General features: G+C 21.8%; 1 protein-coding gene across 1 annotated transcript; it reads left to right on the top strand.

The window, feature by feature from the left end:
- The first annotated feature begins 694 nt into the window (after positions 1-694).
- LOC102672529 (telomere-associated protein RIF1-like) lies at positions 695-13,702 on the top strand. The gene is made up of 16 exons (XM_031508489.1): positions 695-903; positions 987-1,307; positions 1,550-1,753; positions 2,002-2,296; positions 2,362-2,708; positions 2,786-3,365; positions 3,440-3,642; positions 3,809-3,952; positions 4,043-4,208; positions 4,340-4,547; positions 4,619-4,842; positions 4,918-5,325; positions 5,489-8,251; positions 8,418-9,898; positions 10,386-10,683; positions 12,748-13,702. Exons 2-16 carry the CDS (start codon positions 1,210-1,212, stop codon positions 13,459-13,461), a joined length of 8,133 nt encoding a protein of 2,710 aa, XP_031364349.1. The 5' UTR covers positions 695-903; positions 987-1,209; the 3' UTR covers positions 13,462-13,702.
- The last annotated feature ends 6,425 nt before the right edge of the window (positions 13,703-20,127 follow it).

The raw sequence follows: 20,127 nt of genomic DNA, 5'->3' as shown, positions 1-20,127 counted from the left end.
AATTATACATAATTATGTATATTTATAATACACAGTACACATATCAAAAAGATATTCCCGCGTTTTATAATTTCATTATTATTAAATTATTATTAGATTAATTAATAAATAATTTATTAATAATTAAATTTTTCGTAATATTTTAAAAATGTTTTNTAAATATTATATTATAAATATAAAATTAATACTCTAAAAATATTTTTTATAAATACGAAGTTAATTAAATTTTACATAATTTTTTATTTAATTTTTTATCTTTATTATAAATTAATGTAATTAAATTTTTAAAAAATTTGATAATATTTAAATGAACAATTTTAAATAATTTAGTAATATTATTTATATGAATGAAAAATTATAATATTTCTAAACAAATTCAAATAAATATACAATATACATAGTTTATTCTTCATTTTGTTATTAAAATATATATCATTAGTCACAGTATAGTTACAATCAAGTAGTCAACTTCAATTCAGCATTGAAATAACACATAGTAGGAGTATATATTTTAAAAGATAAACAATTTATATTAATATATATTTTTCGAATTATATCATATAACAAATAAACTATATCTATAATTGAAATATGTAATAAACTAAATGTAAGAAAATAAATATTTTTGTTTTTGTAATTAATATAATTATTTGATTAATAGTATTATAAATTCATTGAAAACGGTATCTGAAGTTATATATGCACTTTGCAAACTCGCCGGGAATGTAAAACGTTAAACTGTTATATGATTATACTTCCAGTTGTATGTATCTCTTTTTAAAACAAACTCACTTTTGTTGCTTGCGTTGTGATATCTTGGCGGCAATAGAAAGGAGAGAGGGAAAAGAAGGTAGGAGAAAGGTAAAAGTAAACAGTGAAATGAAGAAAGAATTAAAGTAGAAGGTGTGTGCGAATATTTACTATATATTAATGCGTGCTAATACTTAATTATTGTTACTACAACCTGTTTTCTCGGTTGTTTGTAGGAGGATAGTTTTTAAAGATATTAAAACGTCTGTAAAAGACGATTCCCAAAAGGAATCAGTAAACGATTCCATTTTAATGTTCATGTAAAATATTAATAGTAAGGTTGTTGAAGACCTTATTGTAAATTTAAGATTTTCGCGAAAATTTTCTTTGTAGACACATTTGTGATGTGATGAACGAGATTTTATTGATGTAATTCTTTGCAATACAAAGACTTGCAGAATGGCTTCTAATATGCAATCTTTCCCGCGAATGCTGAAAATGTTGCGGGAAAATAGCAATATCAAGGAAAAACGTGAAGCTTTAACCTATATTCGCAGGTACTATTGTTGATATTTTTGCTTATAAATCGATATATATATATGTATATATATGTACGTGTATATATAAATTATTTAATAAAAACTAGACATTTTTATATTAAATTATGGATTCTTTTCAAAATATTTTTTAATTACATTAATATTATTCTTTAATTTCTATTCTTTAATGATGAATATATTATTGATTTCTTTATAAGAAAAAATTTTACTTAAATTTTATAATAATTATGTTTTTTTAGTAACAGCAAGAAATTAGAATCTACACAAGTTATTAAAGAAGAACAATATAAAGAATTATGTAAACTAATTGTAGATGCATTTGCAAATGGAAATAATGATATACAAAATGAAGCATATGAAACATTAAATGTAGTTATCCAAGAGTTTAAAGACCATACTCTGAATCTATTTGAAGCTATATCACAGATAAGTCGAAAACATAGGTTTGTTTATATAAAATATTTAAATATTACAATTTTATTATTGATAAATTATAATTTTTTCATAAATTAATTTTTCATTCATAAATTATATTAGAAATATTATATTAAAATATTTATTAAAATATGTCTATTATATTTAAATATATATTATTTTAAGATTATTTGTTAATGTTAAAATAATTTTTATTAATATTTCTACAATATTTCTCATATTTTATCTAGTTATAATACTTTTATTATAATTTCAGATTAAAAATTTTAAAATTATTAGAAGTAGTTGAAGAAAATGCTATATCAACATTTGTACATGATCCACATGCTGTAAATTTTTTTAATAATTGTATGTGTGCAGTACAAACAAATACAATGCCATGGATTGCACCAACTGCATGTGTAGATAATCTTCAAGCATTAATAGATGCTGAAAGTAAACCATTATCAGATGACCAAAGATTAGAAGAAGAAACAGTTAATTATTGCATAACTTTTTTAAGAAGATTATATAAAGTGGCTGCAGTAACATCAGATATTAAAGTTCAAAGGGTATATTAAAATAATATTTATAATAATATAAAAATTTAAAAATATTAAATTAAATATTTTTACAGTTTAATGCAATATTAATAGATAAAGTAATGGTATTAGCTTATATGGGACATAAACGACAACGAGGTCCTGCTTTAAAACTTTTACAACAAGCTCTAACTGCAAATATATTACCACATGTTCGTACCAAACTAGCATCTGCATGGACTCGATATATAGAAGCATTACAGTCTACATACTGCAAACGTATGTTACTTTTAGTATCTGCATGTGAATTAGATTGGGCTACACAGTGGAATGTTAGCATCCAGTTTCTTGGTGTGGATCTTCACCGTGGTGCTGGTTTAATAAATAATTTATTAAGTGTAGAAGAAAAGGCATTTAAATCTACTGATACAATTATACGCAGGTATGAATAAATGATTATATAAAAAGTGATATTATAAAAAGAAATGAAAAATAATAAAATATTTTATATTCTTTCAGACAAGCATTCCTTTCATGGAAATTATTGGTGGACAATTTCGCCTTAGATCCACATGAACTTGCTAGTGCTAGAAGAATAAAGTTGTTATGTATTCCATTGAATGCTAAAAATAGTAAGACTGAATTAATAGCATTGACAAAATTGGAAGTCTGGTGGCATGTGATCATTAAACTTTATAAAGATATTTCTAAATTTGTTAATCCTGTAATCACACAATTCTTAAACTTTTGTTTTGGACCTCTTGGAGATACACCATTATTATCTTCGAAATTTGACATAGTAGCTTCTCCAGGAAAGAGATTTTTTAAAACAAAAGTTGTTGCAGTAGATGCTTTATATCAATTTCTTGTTTCAAAGCAAGAAAATCATACTGCTCCAGTATTGGAAGAAAGACTCCCATATCCTATATCTGATGCTATTTTTCAAGAATGTTATAAAAGTATAATTCACAGTGTAGGAGAAGTTTTACTTGTTTTTAGTCAACTTACAGATGAAGAAATGAAAAACAGATATCAAGTTGGTAAAATATTATGGAAAAGTTTAGTCAATTATATACGCGAATCAAAATTGGAAGATAAGGTTAGTTTAAATATTATTTGAAAGAATACTTCACAATTTAATATGTATAAATGATAAACAATATTATTTTACAGTCTATTATGTACAAGGATATAACATTAGTTATTACAGAATTAACAAATTATGCTAAAAATAAACCAATGATTAGAAATTTAATTCTTGATACAATTTTATTTGAAATTGCTGATTTAAGTACAGATTTTAATTTTCAAGATGATACATTATCAAAGTTAGTGTTTAAACTTCTACAAATTCCAATTTTAAATGAAGCTAAAAAGTAAGTACTCATATAAAAATTCAGATTTTAATTACGAATATATTGTGATTTTAAATAAAAAAAAAATGTTATATAAATCTAGATTGTTAAAAATTTAATTTTATTTTGTTTATAATTAATTATTTTATTTTCTTAATATAAAATACATTAAAATGTTTTTTTTAAGGGATCATTATAATGCATTAAAATGTCTTTTCTGGCAATGTATTAAATCTCAAAAGGAAAATATCTATTATTCACATGCATTTAATTGCTTAAAAGAAATGTATGAAAAATTACATGCACTATTAAATATAGCAAATAAAAACGAGTAAGTTTAAAATAATTTAAAATAATAATTAATATCAATTATAAAGTTAATTTTATTCTATATTTTTTTTAATTCTATTATATTTTTCAGATCTATCATTTTTGAATTATGGCTTATGTTAGGAGATGTGTTAGGAAAATATATGAGTGATATTCAAGAAATTAATGAAGGAACTACTACAGAACATAATTTAAAAACTGTTCAATCTATTGTAGTATTTCCATTTATGTATATACATTTACAAGATCAAAAACAAGTTAGTTTTATTATGTTAAATAAGTTTCAATTAATTATATTATAATTATGTATTATGTATAGATTTTTTAATTATGATAAATTTGATAAATAATATGTATATCTTTATTTTAATTTTCATTATTATGACAGATTCAAGAATTGGCAAAAGCTTGGAAATATTTATATAAACATTTTGAAATGCGAACAGATCTTATAACAACTGTAAAATCTAACGAAATTTTATTAAATATTGCAAGTATTATGCAACATTCTATAACAAAAAACAAAGAATCTCCTTATCTTACTATATACTGTTTAGATATTTTGTTAAGTACTATCAACTATAAGTTATTGCTGGGTATGTCAATATTAATCAAAAAAATAATTATAATAAATATATAAGGTAATTATTTAATTTTTAATCTTCAGTAAATACAGAAATTCCATCTGTTATACATCTTATTGTGGATCTTGTATTATATTTTTTATCTGAAAAAGAAGCTAAAGAATGTGAACTTGCTCTTAAAGCAATGTCAGCCACAATTATTACTATTTATGGACATAATCCAGAAAAAATAACACCATATTTGCAAGTTTGTAAATCTGTAATCGAACTTATACTTCAGTCTGAATTAGAAATGTTAAACAAAGAAGTATGTATCCTTTTTAATATATTATTTTAATTATATAACAAAAACATAATTAATTTTAAAATATTTCACTTATAGGTAGCAAATACATGGGAAAGTATAATTAGCATTTTTAAAGAACTTGGTAAAGTGATAAATTATGATCTTTTTTCATCTTATAAAAAACTTATTATTCAAGCTTTAAATCATTCAAATGTTGATATACAAATTCAAACTGCATCTCTCTTTGAATCAAAAAATGTCTTCAGTGATAGCATTAAATTATTGTTGGAAGAGATAGAAAAAGAAATAGGGAAAGATAAAGTATTAAACATATCAGAAATTATAAAAAAGGAACATGCTCAAATTGAGAAATTACCAAACCAAATAAAAATAGTTGGTAGTTTTTTAAAAGGATCTAATAGCCCAAAATTGATAGTTAAAGAATCAGATAAAAATGTGGATAAAAATATAGGAAAGAAAGCATCAATTGATTCTGATTCACAGGTACATATATATACATATATATATATATAATTTTAAAATTTTTATGCATACATTTTCCCTGTGCGCATAGTACATATAAGGCAATTTGATTATATATTCATTATTTGATTATAAATATATTTCGTTTATAACTAATTTAATATTTAATATTTTTCAATTATAGGATTATGTCTTTATTAAAACAGATTTAAAATTTGATGTTAATCGCTTAACGGAACATCAAAAAGAATCTTTAAAACGTAGAAGAGAAGATATACCAGCATTATATAATGATTTGTCGCAATCTTCTTCACAAGATACTCAAAATTTACAAGAATGGTTTGACAAAAAAAATAAAATTTTTGAAGAAACAGAAAAAGAACATAATAAAAAAGATAATATATCAATAAAAAATATCTTGGATGATGATGCAAATAAAGAAAACAAAATTGAAATACAAGAATTAGAAACAATTAATAAATCATTTATTGAAACAGATACAAAATCAATAGATAGTGTTGAACGAAATATAGCATTAGAATCTGTACAAAAAACAAAAGTTAATGTAGACAATAATGAAATTTTACTTATAGAAAAACAAACGGCAATAGTAGAAAATGCTTATGACAATGCGGAAGCAAAAACTTCAGCAGATTTTGTATCGAAAAACTTAGATACTAATATTCAAGAAGAATTGTTAAAAAATAAAGATGACCAAAGACTATCTCCGTCTGTATTAGATAATAGTAAGCGGCGCAATCGTTTCAATATTACTGTAAAATCTACTTTGCCAAAATCAGAAGAAATTGTTAATAATCAACCAGAACAATATTCAAGTACTACTGAAGTTTTGCAAAGAACATTAAGGACAAAAGTAATTCAAAGCAAGTCTGAAACAACCACTAAACAAAAAGCTTCGGAAAATATGGAAAATAAATCGACCAAAGAGGATAAAAGAGGTATTAAACGTAAATTGGATAATGAAAACGAAGGAACTAATCTGCGTCAACGGAGAAAATTGATGGATACGACTAGTGATGTTGATAGCTGTAAATCTTCAGAAAATGATAAAATTTCGATAGATGAAGCGAATTTGAGTCAACGTACAAGAAATGAGATATCTCGTTTACGTATAAATATGGTATTTGATAGTCCTTTATCAACTAGTCGTCGATCAAAGAGTCACGAAGATACTAATAAAGAATTCATTGCTAAAAAATATTCAATAGAAAATAAAGGTGCTAAATTAAAGGCTGGAGATATAAAAATAAGTGATGTAAAGAAAATTCAAAAACTTAATGATAAAGAATTAAAAGTTAAAGCCAAACCAGGAAGAAAAAGATCTGATGAAAAATATTTAATAAAAAAAGATAAAAAAAATGAATCAGAAGAGCAAAAAAAAGTGGAAGAAAAGAAAAAAGAAGAAATTAAACATGTAGAAGTTATTTCCAAAAATATAACAGATAATAAATGCGATTCATTTGATATTGAAAAATCTATTGAATCTAATGATGATGTTAAACTCAATGAAAGTAAAAGTCACATTCAGGATGATATGGAAGACATAATAGAAGATTCACAAGGATTATCAAAATTAGGCAGAAATAGATTGTTAAAAGTAAAACTTGAAATTAATAAAATTGAAGATATAAAAAAAATTTCACAGGATAATAAGAATGAATTAAAAGAAGATAAAGAAATAGATGAAAAAAAACAGAAAGAAACTATACAGACAGAAATTATTTCAAAAAATATAGATAATAAATGTGATTTACTTGATACAAAAAAATCTATTAAAATTAATGTTGAAATAGTTAATAATAATAACAATAACAACAACAATAACAACAATAACAACCATAATAATAACAATAATAATCATAATAATAATAATAATAATCATAATCATAATAATATAAATAATGATGATATTAAATCAGATAGTAATATACAAACTATGAATCAAGATCATGAATCCATTGAAGGAAAAAGTCAAATTCAGGATGATATGGAAGATATAATAGAGAATTCACAAGAATTATCTGAATTAGAGAAAAAATATGATGAAAAGCAATATTTCATAAAAATAAATAGAATTGAAGATATTTCTTCTTCAGTGAAATGTCATGAAATTACAATTGAAGATGAGGAAGTATCTGAAATTATTTTAAATAATTGTGATAATGACAATATTGAAGTTCCTAAAGATAATATTAAGGAATTTGAAGAAACCAATGAAATTAATATGATTGAACCAAAGATTTCCTCTTCTGTTATTGAAAATAATTTATGTGATAATGAAAAAGATACTATAGTTGATGTGCAAAAAGTAAATGATGGATTAGTATCTAAATCTTTGCTCGAATTTTCCTCACCTAAAAGTACTATGAAACGTCAGGCAAAATTTAAATCCTATTCATCTTATTCAACACAAGGACGTGCTGCTCATATGATAGGATTAGTAACAAAACAAGCTAGAATGGAAACCGAATCCTGTGTTATAAATTTAGATGATGAACTAGTAGGTAAAAAAATAAAATCCAAAGATACAGATAATGATATATTGCTTGGAAAGAAAGAACAAGGATCTGTATTAAAAGAGGCTGATAAAATAACAGCATTATGTAGTAGCAGACAAGAAAAAATTTTTAGTAATATGAGATCAACAGATTATTGTCCTTCACCTCCAATAAAATTATTTTCTAATTTGAAAAATGATGGAGAAAAAATTTTCTCAAAAACAGACAAATCAATAGATAATGCACTTATACAAAATGATATACAAACTGATAAAATAGGAGAAGAAACTCTTGAAGCAGATGAATTACCAATTTTGGAATGGTCAAATGCAAATCCACCTTCATTAAATGCAAGTCCAAGTGCAAGTATATTGAAACGTCAACGGCAATATTTTCCAGAATCTGATTCAGATATAACTCCTAATAAGGTAATTTTTTAAAATATTTGATATAAAATAGTTTAATAAAATATAAAATAATTGTTTTATTTCATATATTTTTTATAATATTTGATTTTTATATATTTAAATAATTTTTAATATAATTCAACTTCAATAAAATATACTAATTATAATATATTACATTTTATTATAGAGAAAAAGAGTAAGTTTTGCGGATCCTCCGGTTTCGAAAGAAATGGGATATGAGATTACATCTACTGATTCACCTCATAAAATTAATAAATTTACATCACGTGGATTATTAGCACGTAAGGATTCGTCACTAAGATTAAAACAAATTAAACAAAAATTAACATCAGTTGATTCAGATAAATTAGAAAAAAGTGAAGAAATCGATATGACAAGTGTATCTGAAGTTGACTTACAATGTGAAAGAGAAAATGAATTATTAACAAAAATAGCTGAAGAATTAGAATATTCAGAGAATGTCACAATAGATAGTGATGTACAAACATCATGTGATTCTGTAGAAAATGAATCAATAAATACTGTTCCTATAATAGTTAATAAAGATAATAATATTAAAATTAATAATTTAAATGTTGAATTTGAAATTACTCAACATATAGAATCAACATCTATGAATAAGATAGATCAAAATAAAGAAGATAAAATTTTAGAAAAATCAAAAAATAGTATTAATTTAGAAAATAATGAGTTTAATGATTCAGCAACACAAACAGATATATTTGGAGTAGATGCAAAAGAAAGTAGTACAGAGACTTCTATTAATATTGACATAAGTGCTATACAAAATACATCTATTAAAAATAATACATTAGATCTGCTTAAATTCAATGTTGGAAATGATTCTATAATAGAACATTCATCAGAAAAATGTATAAATTCTGAAAATTTAGAAGATACAGCAGATGCAGCAAATCTTACTGAATTGAATTCTTCTGCAAATTTAGATGAAATCTTTTGTGGAAAATTAATAAGAACCAGTACACAATCAACAGAAAATTTACACGAACAAGATACTTTACCAGTTACAGATTCAGTATTTGGTAGTTTACCTTTGAGTCAAGATAGTCAATGTACAAACGAATTTAATGTAGAAGTTCCACATCCAGAATTATTAGATTCAATTCAACCTATATATCCTACATTAATATCGTGTAAGGAACCTATAACATCTATCATTGAGCATTTGACTAATCCTCTTTGGGTGCAACATTTATCTACATATTTTATAAATAGAAATATTCAATCTATTGGTGATCTTGCACAATTATCTGAACGTGAAATAAATAGAATACCAGTTAAAGGTAATTCAAAAATTGAATTTGTAAAAAATGTATTAAAATACTTCGAAAAAAAATATGTTTCAAAAGAATTAAATAATACAATGGAAAATGTAGATAACGTTTTAAACAATGAAATATCACGTTCTGTAAATATTAATGTACTTTCATGTTCTACACTGAAAGTATCTCAAGATCAAGTATTAAAAGACATTACAACAAATATTGATGAAACACATAATAAAGTAAATCATAATGTAACATTAAATCAACCAAGTTCTAGTAGAACTTGTGACGTTGTTATAACCGACAAGAATACAGAAACGACTGTATCAAAATCATCAGATATAACATCTTCAGATATAATGTATGTTGATAATATTATATATTTTATTTTTTTATCTTTTGATTTTAATATTAAAATATTATTATTATTTAAATTTAATATTATTTTTATTCAAAATATATTTTGTATTATATTATTTATTTTTATCTTTATATTTATTACTTTTTTAATATCAATATTTTTATTCGTTATATATTCAATTTTTTTTATAAATAATTTGAGAGTCACCAGGAGTTAGTTAATTAAAGTAGTACTAATATTGAGTTTATATTTTTCAGTTCTTTATCTTTCATCATGAATAGATTTAAAGCAATGAGCTTATAATGAATAAATACTATAATCTATTTTTTGCTTATATAATAGAATGCATTTATATTACAAATTTATTAAATTTTAAAAATAAATTTATTTACATAGGAATATTTCTGTGAAGATAGAATTTATATGAAACACAAGTAACATTATTTAATATTTATATATTGTATAATAATAGTTTATTTTTTTTTAGACAAATTATAAATATACCAATATCACCTAAAATAGTTACTTCTACATCAGAAAGTATTATTGGAAATTCTACTCCTTTTATTAGAAGTGCAATATCATCTATACAAACAACAAAAACTGTTGGAACTTGTACTAGTAGTGATTCTATTTATCTATCTAAGACAGGAGTGAATAAAGCAACAAAATCGGTCGCAGCACAAATGGCTTTGGAAGATTTGTTAGATGAAATAGATGTTAATTTAGTGCTAGAAAGTGCAGCAAGAAGATGCACACCAGATAAACTTCTTATCCAATATAAGGTAACTTTAAAGTTTCATTTTAGCATATTCATATTTCAAATGTTGTTTTTAATTATTGTTAATGTAAATTTATATTATTTGTTTTTTATTTTTTATCATATGAACTATAAAATTGTTACAGAGTATAGAACATAAATTTGATAATTTTTTTCCTGTAAATTTATAATAGAAAATTTTTTTTATTTTCAAATTATATTATTACTTATTAATTTATAATTTATTAATAAAAAATTGTATAATTTTTATCTTTATCTAATAATAGAGATATGTGATAATTAATTTTTAAATTTTTATATTTTAACTAACATTTAATATTAAGAAAAAATTGGTTATGAATGCATTAATAAGTTATTATAGGCACGCGGATTTATTTTTACTAATTATATTATAATTACATTATTTAGATTGAAAATAATTTATATACAATTTAAATACAATTTAGGAAAAATAGTAATTTCAAAAAAACTATCATAAAGATTTGATTGATTTATTATATGAATTTTGAAATAATGTGTGGGATTGCAAGTGAAGACATTTTTATTTTTGATTTCGATATTTATTCATGAAAATGCGTGTAACAAATTTATATAATAATTTTTTATTTTAATATTTGAAAAATATATACAGAATATATATATATATATATATTATCGGATAAGAATAATAGAAAATATAGGAAAAATTATTATAGAAAAAATAAAATATTTGCAAAAATGATTGTTTGATAATAGGTTAACGTTTCATACGTATAAAAAATATTGATGTATTAGTTTACACATATATTTAACTTTTTTAGTTTTGTATTATAGTAAATTAGTATAAATATTGAAATAATGGTGAATTAAAAAGAAATTTCATTTCAATAATAATAATATATTTAATAATATGTTCAATAATTGTTATAGATTAACGTAGTTTGTCCGCGTATATAATTTATACAATTTTTGCATCATGTTTATTTTATAATATCATAAAAGTATATGCATCATTCATCCTAAAAAGATTTATAACAAAATATATTATAATAAAAAAGTTAAGATAGAAATTGAAATCAGATTACTTTTAAATATATTATAGAATTTTGATGGATGATGTAAAAAAAGTTCTTTTAAACATATAAAATTTTAAATATAAAGGACATTCATTTATTTATTTGTTTTTTTGTTTCTATTTTTTTATCTTAGAATTATATATCTAATCCAAAATTTATAAAATTAATATAATATCTTCAGATTTAAAAACAGTGATTTTTAGATACAAAAAAATAATGTATTAAATTTATATTTCTGAATTCATATTCTTTTTTATGTTGTGTAAAAAAACTATATATATTTTACCTGTATCAGTGCTTTTTCAATGTCTCGTTTTACTTTATATTAAAAAATAATTAAGATACTTGATGATAAAATGGAATAATAAATATTTCGATATTAATTCTCATCGATCGAGATAAACTCTCGAAATTGATGATTAGACCGTTGAATTAATTCATTGAACAAGAATTAAGTGCCATAGTTGGAATATTAATAAATTGTAAGTTGATTGTTATTAAATATATTGTTATTGTTGTTAATTATTAAGATAAAAATTGATTTTAGTTTTTTATGTTTTTACTTCTTTAATAGAAGAATTGAAAAAAATTACAAATAAATATACATAAATATCGATATTTTCACATATTTTTATATTTTCTTTGCAATACGTAAATAATCAAAAAAAATTATTAACTTTCATAAATAAAAGTTATTTTATGAATTTTAAATTTTTAAATTAGTTCTTTTTTATAATTTTGTTATATATTAACTTTATTATAAAAGTTCATCATCAAATATTTTAACAATTTTGATTAATAATAAACGTTCTGAAACATCATCTATTTGTTAATAGATATTTTAAATTTATTTATTTATTGAAACTCTGATTATAAGGATTAAAAAATATCAATATCGATTAATTGTCAATGTTCGACTTGTGATCATTTCGATTTGTTTCGAGTAGAGAGTTCAGTCTTTCAGAATTAATAGATTATATTAAATAAAAATATAATTTTTTTTTTTTCTACAGGATAAAATGAGACATGTATCGCAGGTAGAACTGGAAACTGAAACTATCAAAATACTTGGCGCTGAAAATAGAAAGAATTGTAATGAAATAACATTGAAAGCAGCATGTCGCGCTTGTGGAATAAACAAAGTTTTACTTCGACTTCCTGATATTTTCAGTACTGACAAACAATTTTTCGTAAAAGTATTAAATGCTTATAAAAAAAAGATAAAGACTAGTGATTGTATGGATATTCTTGATTTTAACGAAGTTAAGGATGCTGTTTGTCAAAAATGTACATCTTCAGAATTTGCTGAAATGTTGTCCAAAAAATTAAAAGAAGAAGAGCAAGAAGGAATAAGAAAACCTATGACAGAATTATCTAGTTTAGATGCAATGTTGAAAAGAATGCCAATGGATGTAATCATTAGTCATACAGTGGCAAATGATGAATTAATACCGTCACGTGTCGTTTTAGACATAGCTTTACAAAATAATAGTCCAACTGATATAATACAAGCTTTGGAATCTCAATCCTCTGTAGTTACTCAGAATGTTTTCAACAAACTTTGGTCTTCCCAATTTGCAGTCGAATATATTAATCAATGTAAATCTAAGGAGGATTTATTAAAGATTTTCAAAGCAATTAGCTTAAAACTCAGTCAGCAAGATCTTCTTCAAGCATTTTATGAATCTATGAATGTTAAATTAATGGTAAAGCAGGAAAATGATTAAAGTTCACATTTATATTTACAGATCCTTCTGTATAATAATTTTTATCATTAATATTGTTTATAAACGTAAGTTGATTCTCAATAATATGATCCTCGACATTAAAATGTATTATATACTATTTTTTCTTCTCAAACTAAGTTTCATGAAGAAATCTTTTAGTGATATTATATTACAGTATAATGACAAGTAATATGACATTTGTTAACAAGTACTAAAATGTAGAAGATATTTATTTAAAAAATGATTATTTTTTTCATTATGATTTAACATTTTTAAATCTTAATTAAAATTATGTCGAATTTTGTTAATGTTCGACTTGATTAACTGTGTTCATTATATATTTATTATATTCTCATGTAAAGTTTATTACACAAAAAAAAATATCTAGTTTCATTTATATCAATTTGCATATGATTTACTTCATATAAAGATATAATATGTTTATAATTTGCTATCATTCTTATTTTTATTTTATAAAATATTATTGAAAAATTTTCCATCCAATGATATAATATATAATAGTCCCAATCATAATTAAAATTCACTTTTTATTAATGATTTTTGACTACAATTTTACAAGTGAAATAAAATAGTTATTCTTAATTATGTAATTATTAGGTCACTTATATAGAAAAGCACTTAATTACACATATAAATATATATACATGTGTAACAAATATTTTATTTGTTTTTTCTTTTATCCTTTGACGGATACATTATAAACAATTTAACGTTTATAATTGAATTAATAATTAGTAATTCTATTGAATAAAAATTCCTAGTAAAAAAATTGTATTCAATAAATTAAAATAATTTATTATGACTCAGAATATATACGCTTTCGCTGATGGATAAATATAAAAACATTTCTTATTTTAACTAATCATCATATCATTAGTTTATTTTTGACATTTTGAAATAAAAAATATTTTATTATATATTAATATTAATTGAAAAATTAAAATATTATTTCTGCAAAAATAAATTTTTTTAAATATACTATATATATATGTAACGTTTAGCAGATAATATTGTAAATATTACACATGTATATTAAAATAATAATTATTGAAAAATATCAATAATCATTTTGCTATGTATTGATTACTATATCATAAGATAATAATTTGTTCAAAATAGATATCATAGTCGAGGATCGGATATAAATAATTGTCATTTGATAATTGTTTTTCAATTGAGATATAATTTTCAAAATTAAATTTTTATTTCTTACAGAATTCTTGCTCTATCTTTTGTTTTGAATTAAAAAGGAAAAAAGGTTAAAACAAAGTTAAAAAAAGGAAATTTACTATTTAATATTTACTAATTTTTGCTTTAATGTAAAAAATTTCTTATGCAAATTATTTATGCAAATTATAAAATATTTTGCATAAACTGGTACAGATTATATATTTAAAATTTTTTTTTGCGTAAAGATAAAAATGTACCTTGTAAGTAATATTTTGCAATCATTTGTGTTGAAAATAAAAAACCATAAGATAATTCAAATATTTTCAAAAATGAATAGAATCAAATAAGTTTATACTTTCTATTGAAACTTTGTTTGTAAAATATACTAAGTTCATTTCTTCAATTATTATTGCTAATATTAAAATTATTTTATATATTGAATTTTATAATGTCTCTCATCATTAATTGTATCAAAATTACTGGTTGTAATAAGGGCCAGTTTTTTCATTGAATATTATATTATTTCTTAGGATGTTTAGTTTGTGTACACATATGTATAACACCTCAACATTATATAATATGTAAACAAGAAAATTGTTATTTTTATATTATTATTGATTGCCAATTATTTCTCAGTTCATTGTATAAATATGATAAATTTATTTCTTAAAATTTTTTTTATCGAAACTTTGTTCGTTTACTATTGAATAATGAACAAGTACTTATTATTCATTGATTAAATTTTTATGTTGGGATGTTATATAATTTAAAAAAAAAAAAACTTTTGTATATACGATATTTAATATTCATCATATCGCTATAAGAATATAAGAAAAATTATATATATAAAAAGAAAAATAAATAAAAAAAAAAAAGGAATGTTAAATATACAATAGTAAATGGTTATTGTAAGTGGAACATTGAATTATTATTAATTGTAAGAAATGATAAGCTTTAAATATTAGAAGTAAGCATTTTTACAATGTTCTCGAGATATGGTGACTACATGTCAATCGTTATACATAATGAATGTTACGATCGATGTGAAATGTACGAGTGCCTCGAACGAACAAATATCTGTGCATTTTTGACTATCGAAGTTTCAAATTTAACTTTCATTTCATGAAAAATAAAATATAATAATAATTATTACAATAACACAATAATAATAATAATAATAATAATAATAATAATAATATCATAATGATAATAATTTCCATTAGCGAACGTAGCAAATTATGTGTTCATGATTAATCGCCATTTTTATATATGTGTTACAAATTAATTGTCTAATTCTAAGTAAATGTTTAAACAGCATAGTATGTTTTTTTAACACGAAGAATAATATTTCTTTCTTCATTTTTATTAATTAAGTTTTAAAATTAATTTCTTTGAACCTTTTGAATTTTTTAAATGAAAATATAAAAAAAAATTAGATATTAGTCAAATATTGTGTTTATTTTGGAAAAATAGTTCTTTTCAGTTAAAATTAGAAGAATAAATTTGCTTCATTTATTTTTCTAAAGAATTTTGATTTATTTAATAATTTTGCTATTTTTAAATCGTTTGATACGATATTGTTGATTAGAAAAATCTTATTTATAATAAGAATATCTGTCTATGTATTTATTCGTGTGAATCTTAAATTTAAATTATTCGTAAATCGTACTTTTCTATTTAATCTGATTCAAAAGAGATATGAATACATGTTTGCTAATTCATTAATATATAGATACATATACATATACGTATATAAATAATTTTAGTTAAATGACAGTATATAGGTTTTCTTGGGTCTTAAATAACATAATACGCGTAGAAATAAGAAATTATGCAATAGCTTGTACACGTATCCATTGTGTGACCTGTAATGATAAATCAATATTTTATACAAAATTGATAAGATACAATAAATAAGTTTTATAGTCATTTTTTGCGTATTTTAACTCCTTTTTTAAAGTTTTTTCTAGTTATTTTTTTTTTAAACAATTTTCAATTTATTTTCATTCTTATATTTTATTATAACAAAAATATATTAAATAGTTTTAAAAAATTAAGTTCACCTACAAAATTCAAATAGTAATTGTTTTATTAATTAATGAATCAATTAAAATTAGGATTAATATTATTAGAATTAATATATTAGATATATTAATATGTTAGAATTATTATATTCTTTGCCTAAATAGCGAATTCCAGATTTATTATTTTTGTTTATTAAACAAATTATTTTAATTATAATTAAAGAAATTATATTTTATTTTCTATGTATGATATTTCTTAATATGTATATATATATATATATATATATTTTCATATAATTATATTTATTAGATTATATTTATAGATATTTTGATAAATTTTGAATTAATAATTTGTCAAATTTTTGTTTAGCAGAATTTTTATATTTAAATATAGTTATTCATTTATTTTCGTATAAAAATAATTGCATATTCGTCTTATTTGAGATGTTACGCTTATTGGATCGAAATCAGAGATGCTTTCAATTATATTTGAAATTGTATATTCCCAAAGAAACTTGTATCAAAATACGATGCCCGCTTTTCGACGTCAGGGATGCGCACCATATTCTGGTTTTTACAGCACGTGTAATCGATACACAAAATCTAAAGACTCCTGTATTTATTATTCACATTCTATTTTTCAATAAATTAATAGAAAAAAAAATAAAAACTTTGATATTTAATTATAAAAATTGCTTAATCAAATGTATGATAAATTGTATTAATAATTTAGTATTTTTTTCTTAATTAATTATTTCTTTACGTTTTTAGCAATTTAAATTTTTCTGCTATTTTAGATTTTTAGATGGTATTTATTATAATTTTGTCAAAAAAATATAAAATTTTAAACATAAAATATTATTAATGATATTTATTTCATCGTATTCATTGTATTTCATTCAATATATATCAGAAATTATTTTAATATCTCATATTATTAAATATATCAGATTAAATATTTAATTTTTTTTAATATAAATTATAATATAGAAACATAATTTTTTAAATTTTATATTTGCAGAAATGATTGAAAAAAAATAAAGATTTTAAAAATTATTAAAAAAAAAATTAATTTTTTAATTTATATAAAAAAATATAGATAAATTATTATTATTACGAATGTCAGTTTTGATTAATTATGATTAATTAATTTATTATTAAAAAATAAATGTGATAAAAGAAAATTTTATGCATATAGCGAGTTCAAATTTCAGAACTAAAAATTTATTCTGAAAACAGAATTCGTTAAGAAAATTTAGTAGATTTAATTATTAAAATATTCACGTTTTTTTTTATTTAAAATTACGTTTTTCATAAAATTATCGACATTTTTAGAATTCAATTTCCAATATCGAATAAGTGACCACGATAACCTCGGTATTTTTAATATATTACGATTGTATCGAGTTATATTTTTTATTATTAATTATTCATTATTTCATCAAATGATCATTAAATGATAAGAAAAGCAATAAGCAATTTAATTATGTAACGTATTATATTTCAAAAGATAATGTCGTTTTATGAATAGAATATATATCTTAAAACTTGTAATGAAAAAGCTTGTTTTATAAAAAAATTTTAATTTTTTACATTTTAATATCATTAAATGAATAAAAAGTAAAATAGTTAAGGATATATGAAAAAAAAAAATAGATATTCTTTTTACGTAAAACGTGAAATTTCAAGATTTGACGAAAAGCATTTTCAAACTATTTTTAAAAGTATAGCACTACATTTGGATACTGCATCGATCCGTATAGTTTTGCAGAGGTCAACATCGATGTAGCATGATTGCTTCTTTTTATGATTTTTTATTTTTTTTCCTAACAAATTATTTCTGATAATCTAAATTTTTCAAAAAATATATTTATATATTGTGCTATATTTTTTAATTTATTTTATTATTTTGTATTTTAATAAGAAAATTCTAAAATTTTTTGATGCAAAAAAAAATTTAGGCTTTTATGAATTGATATAATATTAAAATTAAATATATATATACGTGGAATATTATAATAAAATATTTAAATATTTAATAAAATACTATTCTGAAAATAAATAAACATATTAATGAATAATGAATCTGAAGAAAATTTTATTAAAGTTTTTTTTTATATTTTTATATTTTTTACACATTTTCATTCAAATAATTCTAATCTATTTATTATATACTTTGAAATTCTTAATAAATACAAAAATTTTAAAAAAATTGATTTCATTCTTACTAATTATGCAAAAGAATGAAATAAAATGCAAGATATAAAATATTACTATTATTTTATGTTATTTGTAATGAACACAAAAGTTATCTTCTATAATGATCTTTAAATTATTAAAATTCGAATTTCTTATAAAAATTAATATTTTCATTAATTTGATGATTATTACAAAAATTCATAGTAAATATGTTGTTTTTGGGAAATAATGTTTCATATTATATGATATATGATAATTTTAAATAAAACTTAGATATATTAGATTATTGAAAATTATAAAAAGTATTATTTTATAAGTAGTATTATTTATATCTATATTGTATAATAATATACAATAAAATTATAATATAAAAATAAACAAAAATAAAAAATTATAATTAATATAACAAAAATTAAACAAAATTTTAAAATTTCAGAGTCTTTGCAATATCTCTAATAAAATACTAAATGTCAATGCAAAATGGATAGAAAATGCAATGTAAATGGAAATGTAAAATGACAAATGTCAAATTTGTTTGGAACTCATCTGTATGCAAAATATAGAAGAATAGAAGTTGGAAAAACATAGATAGATTTTCTTCATTGTTACAAAATAATCACATAATTTTAATTTCTTCTATTTTACCTTATTACGTAACCATTTCGCAACCAATTCCTTTTCCTTCGCCATCCATTCCCATTTTCCCCTGGAATAAGCATTACAAGCTAATTTTAGCCACTTTCAATCTCGATCCAGCTCAAAAATAAAACCGCGAAAAGTTACCGCGACAGCATTCGCATGCACACGTCTCTCGGTAACACCTCACCGGTATGGTATATATCCCTCTATCCCCAACGCGCTGCCTCAAATAAAGTCGCACAGAAGGTCTTTGTCCTCGATTCAATTATCAAGTGTCGGTGACAATGCGACTCCCCACAATGTCTCTGCTTCTTCAACTGGAGGGAGAATCAATGAGCTATCTTTCTCCGAGGGAGGACAAAAAGAAAAAAGAGGCGGGAATAAAAATAAACAGAACTAAAAAAAGAAACGAGAAAGGGAAGTTAAAAGTGCCAATAAAAAACGAGCAACCGAGTCATCCAGTTTTCCTCAATGGACACGCAATAATCCACGGGTATATTAACCGAGTCCTGCTTAAAAAATAGCCTGTCTCTCTTCCTCTTCACCCACCTCGATCACTCTATTGCCTTTCTTCCTTTTTTTTACCCCTCATTCTCTCTTTCTCTTTTTCTGT

Source organism: Apis dorsata, unplaced genomic scaffold (genome assembly GCF_000469605.1).
Source record: "Apis dorsata unplaced genomic scaffold, Apis dorsata 1.3 scaffold_88, whole genome shotgun sequence".
NCBI classification, from domain to species: Eukaryota; Metazoa; Arthropoda; class Insecta; order Hymenoptera; family Apidae; genus Apis; species Apis dorsata.
Note: the sequence above shows the minus strand (reverse complement) of the source record. Positions and strands in the feature narration are given on the sequence as shown.

What these genes read in the sequence shown, in the direction of transcription:
- LOC102672529 (XM_031508489.1), top strand. Translation starts at nt 1,210, where the DNA reads ATGGCTTCTAATATGCAATCTTTCCCGCGAATGCTGAAAATGTTGCGG. An exon ending in CAACTATAAGTTATTGCTGG is followed by an intron (nt 4,548 to 4,618) that starts GTATGTCAATAT and finishes TTTAATCTTCAG; the next exon opens with TAAATACAGAAATTCCATCT. An exon ending in TAGAAATGTTAAACAAAGAA is followed by an intron (nt 4,843 to 4,917) that starts GTATGTATCCTT and finishes TTTCACTTATAG; the next exon opens with GTAGCAAATACATGGGAAAG.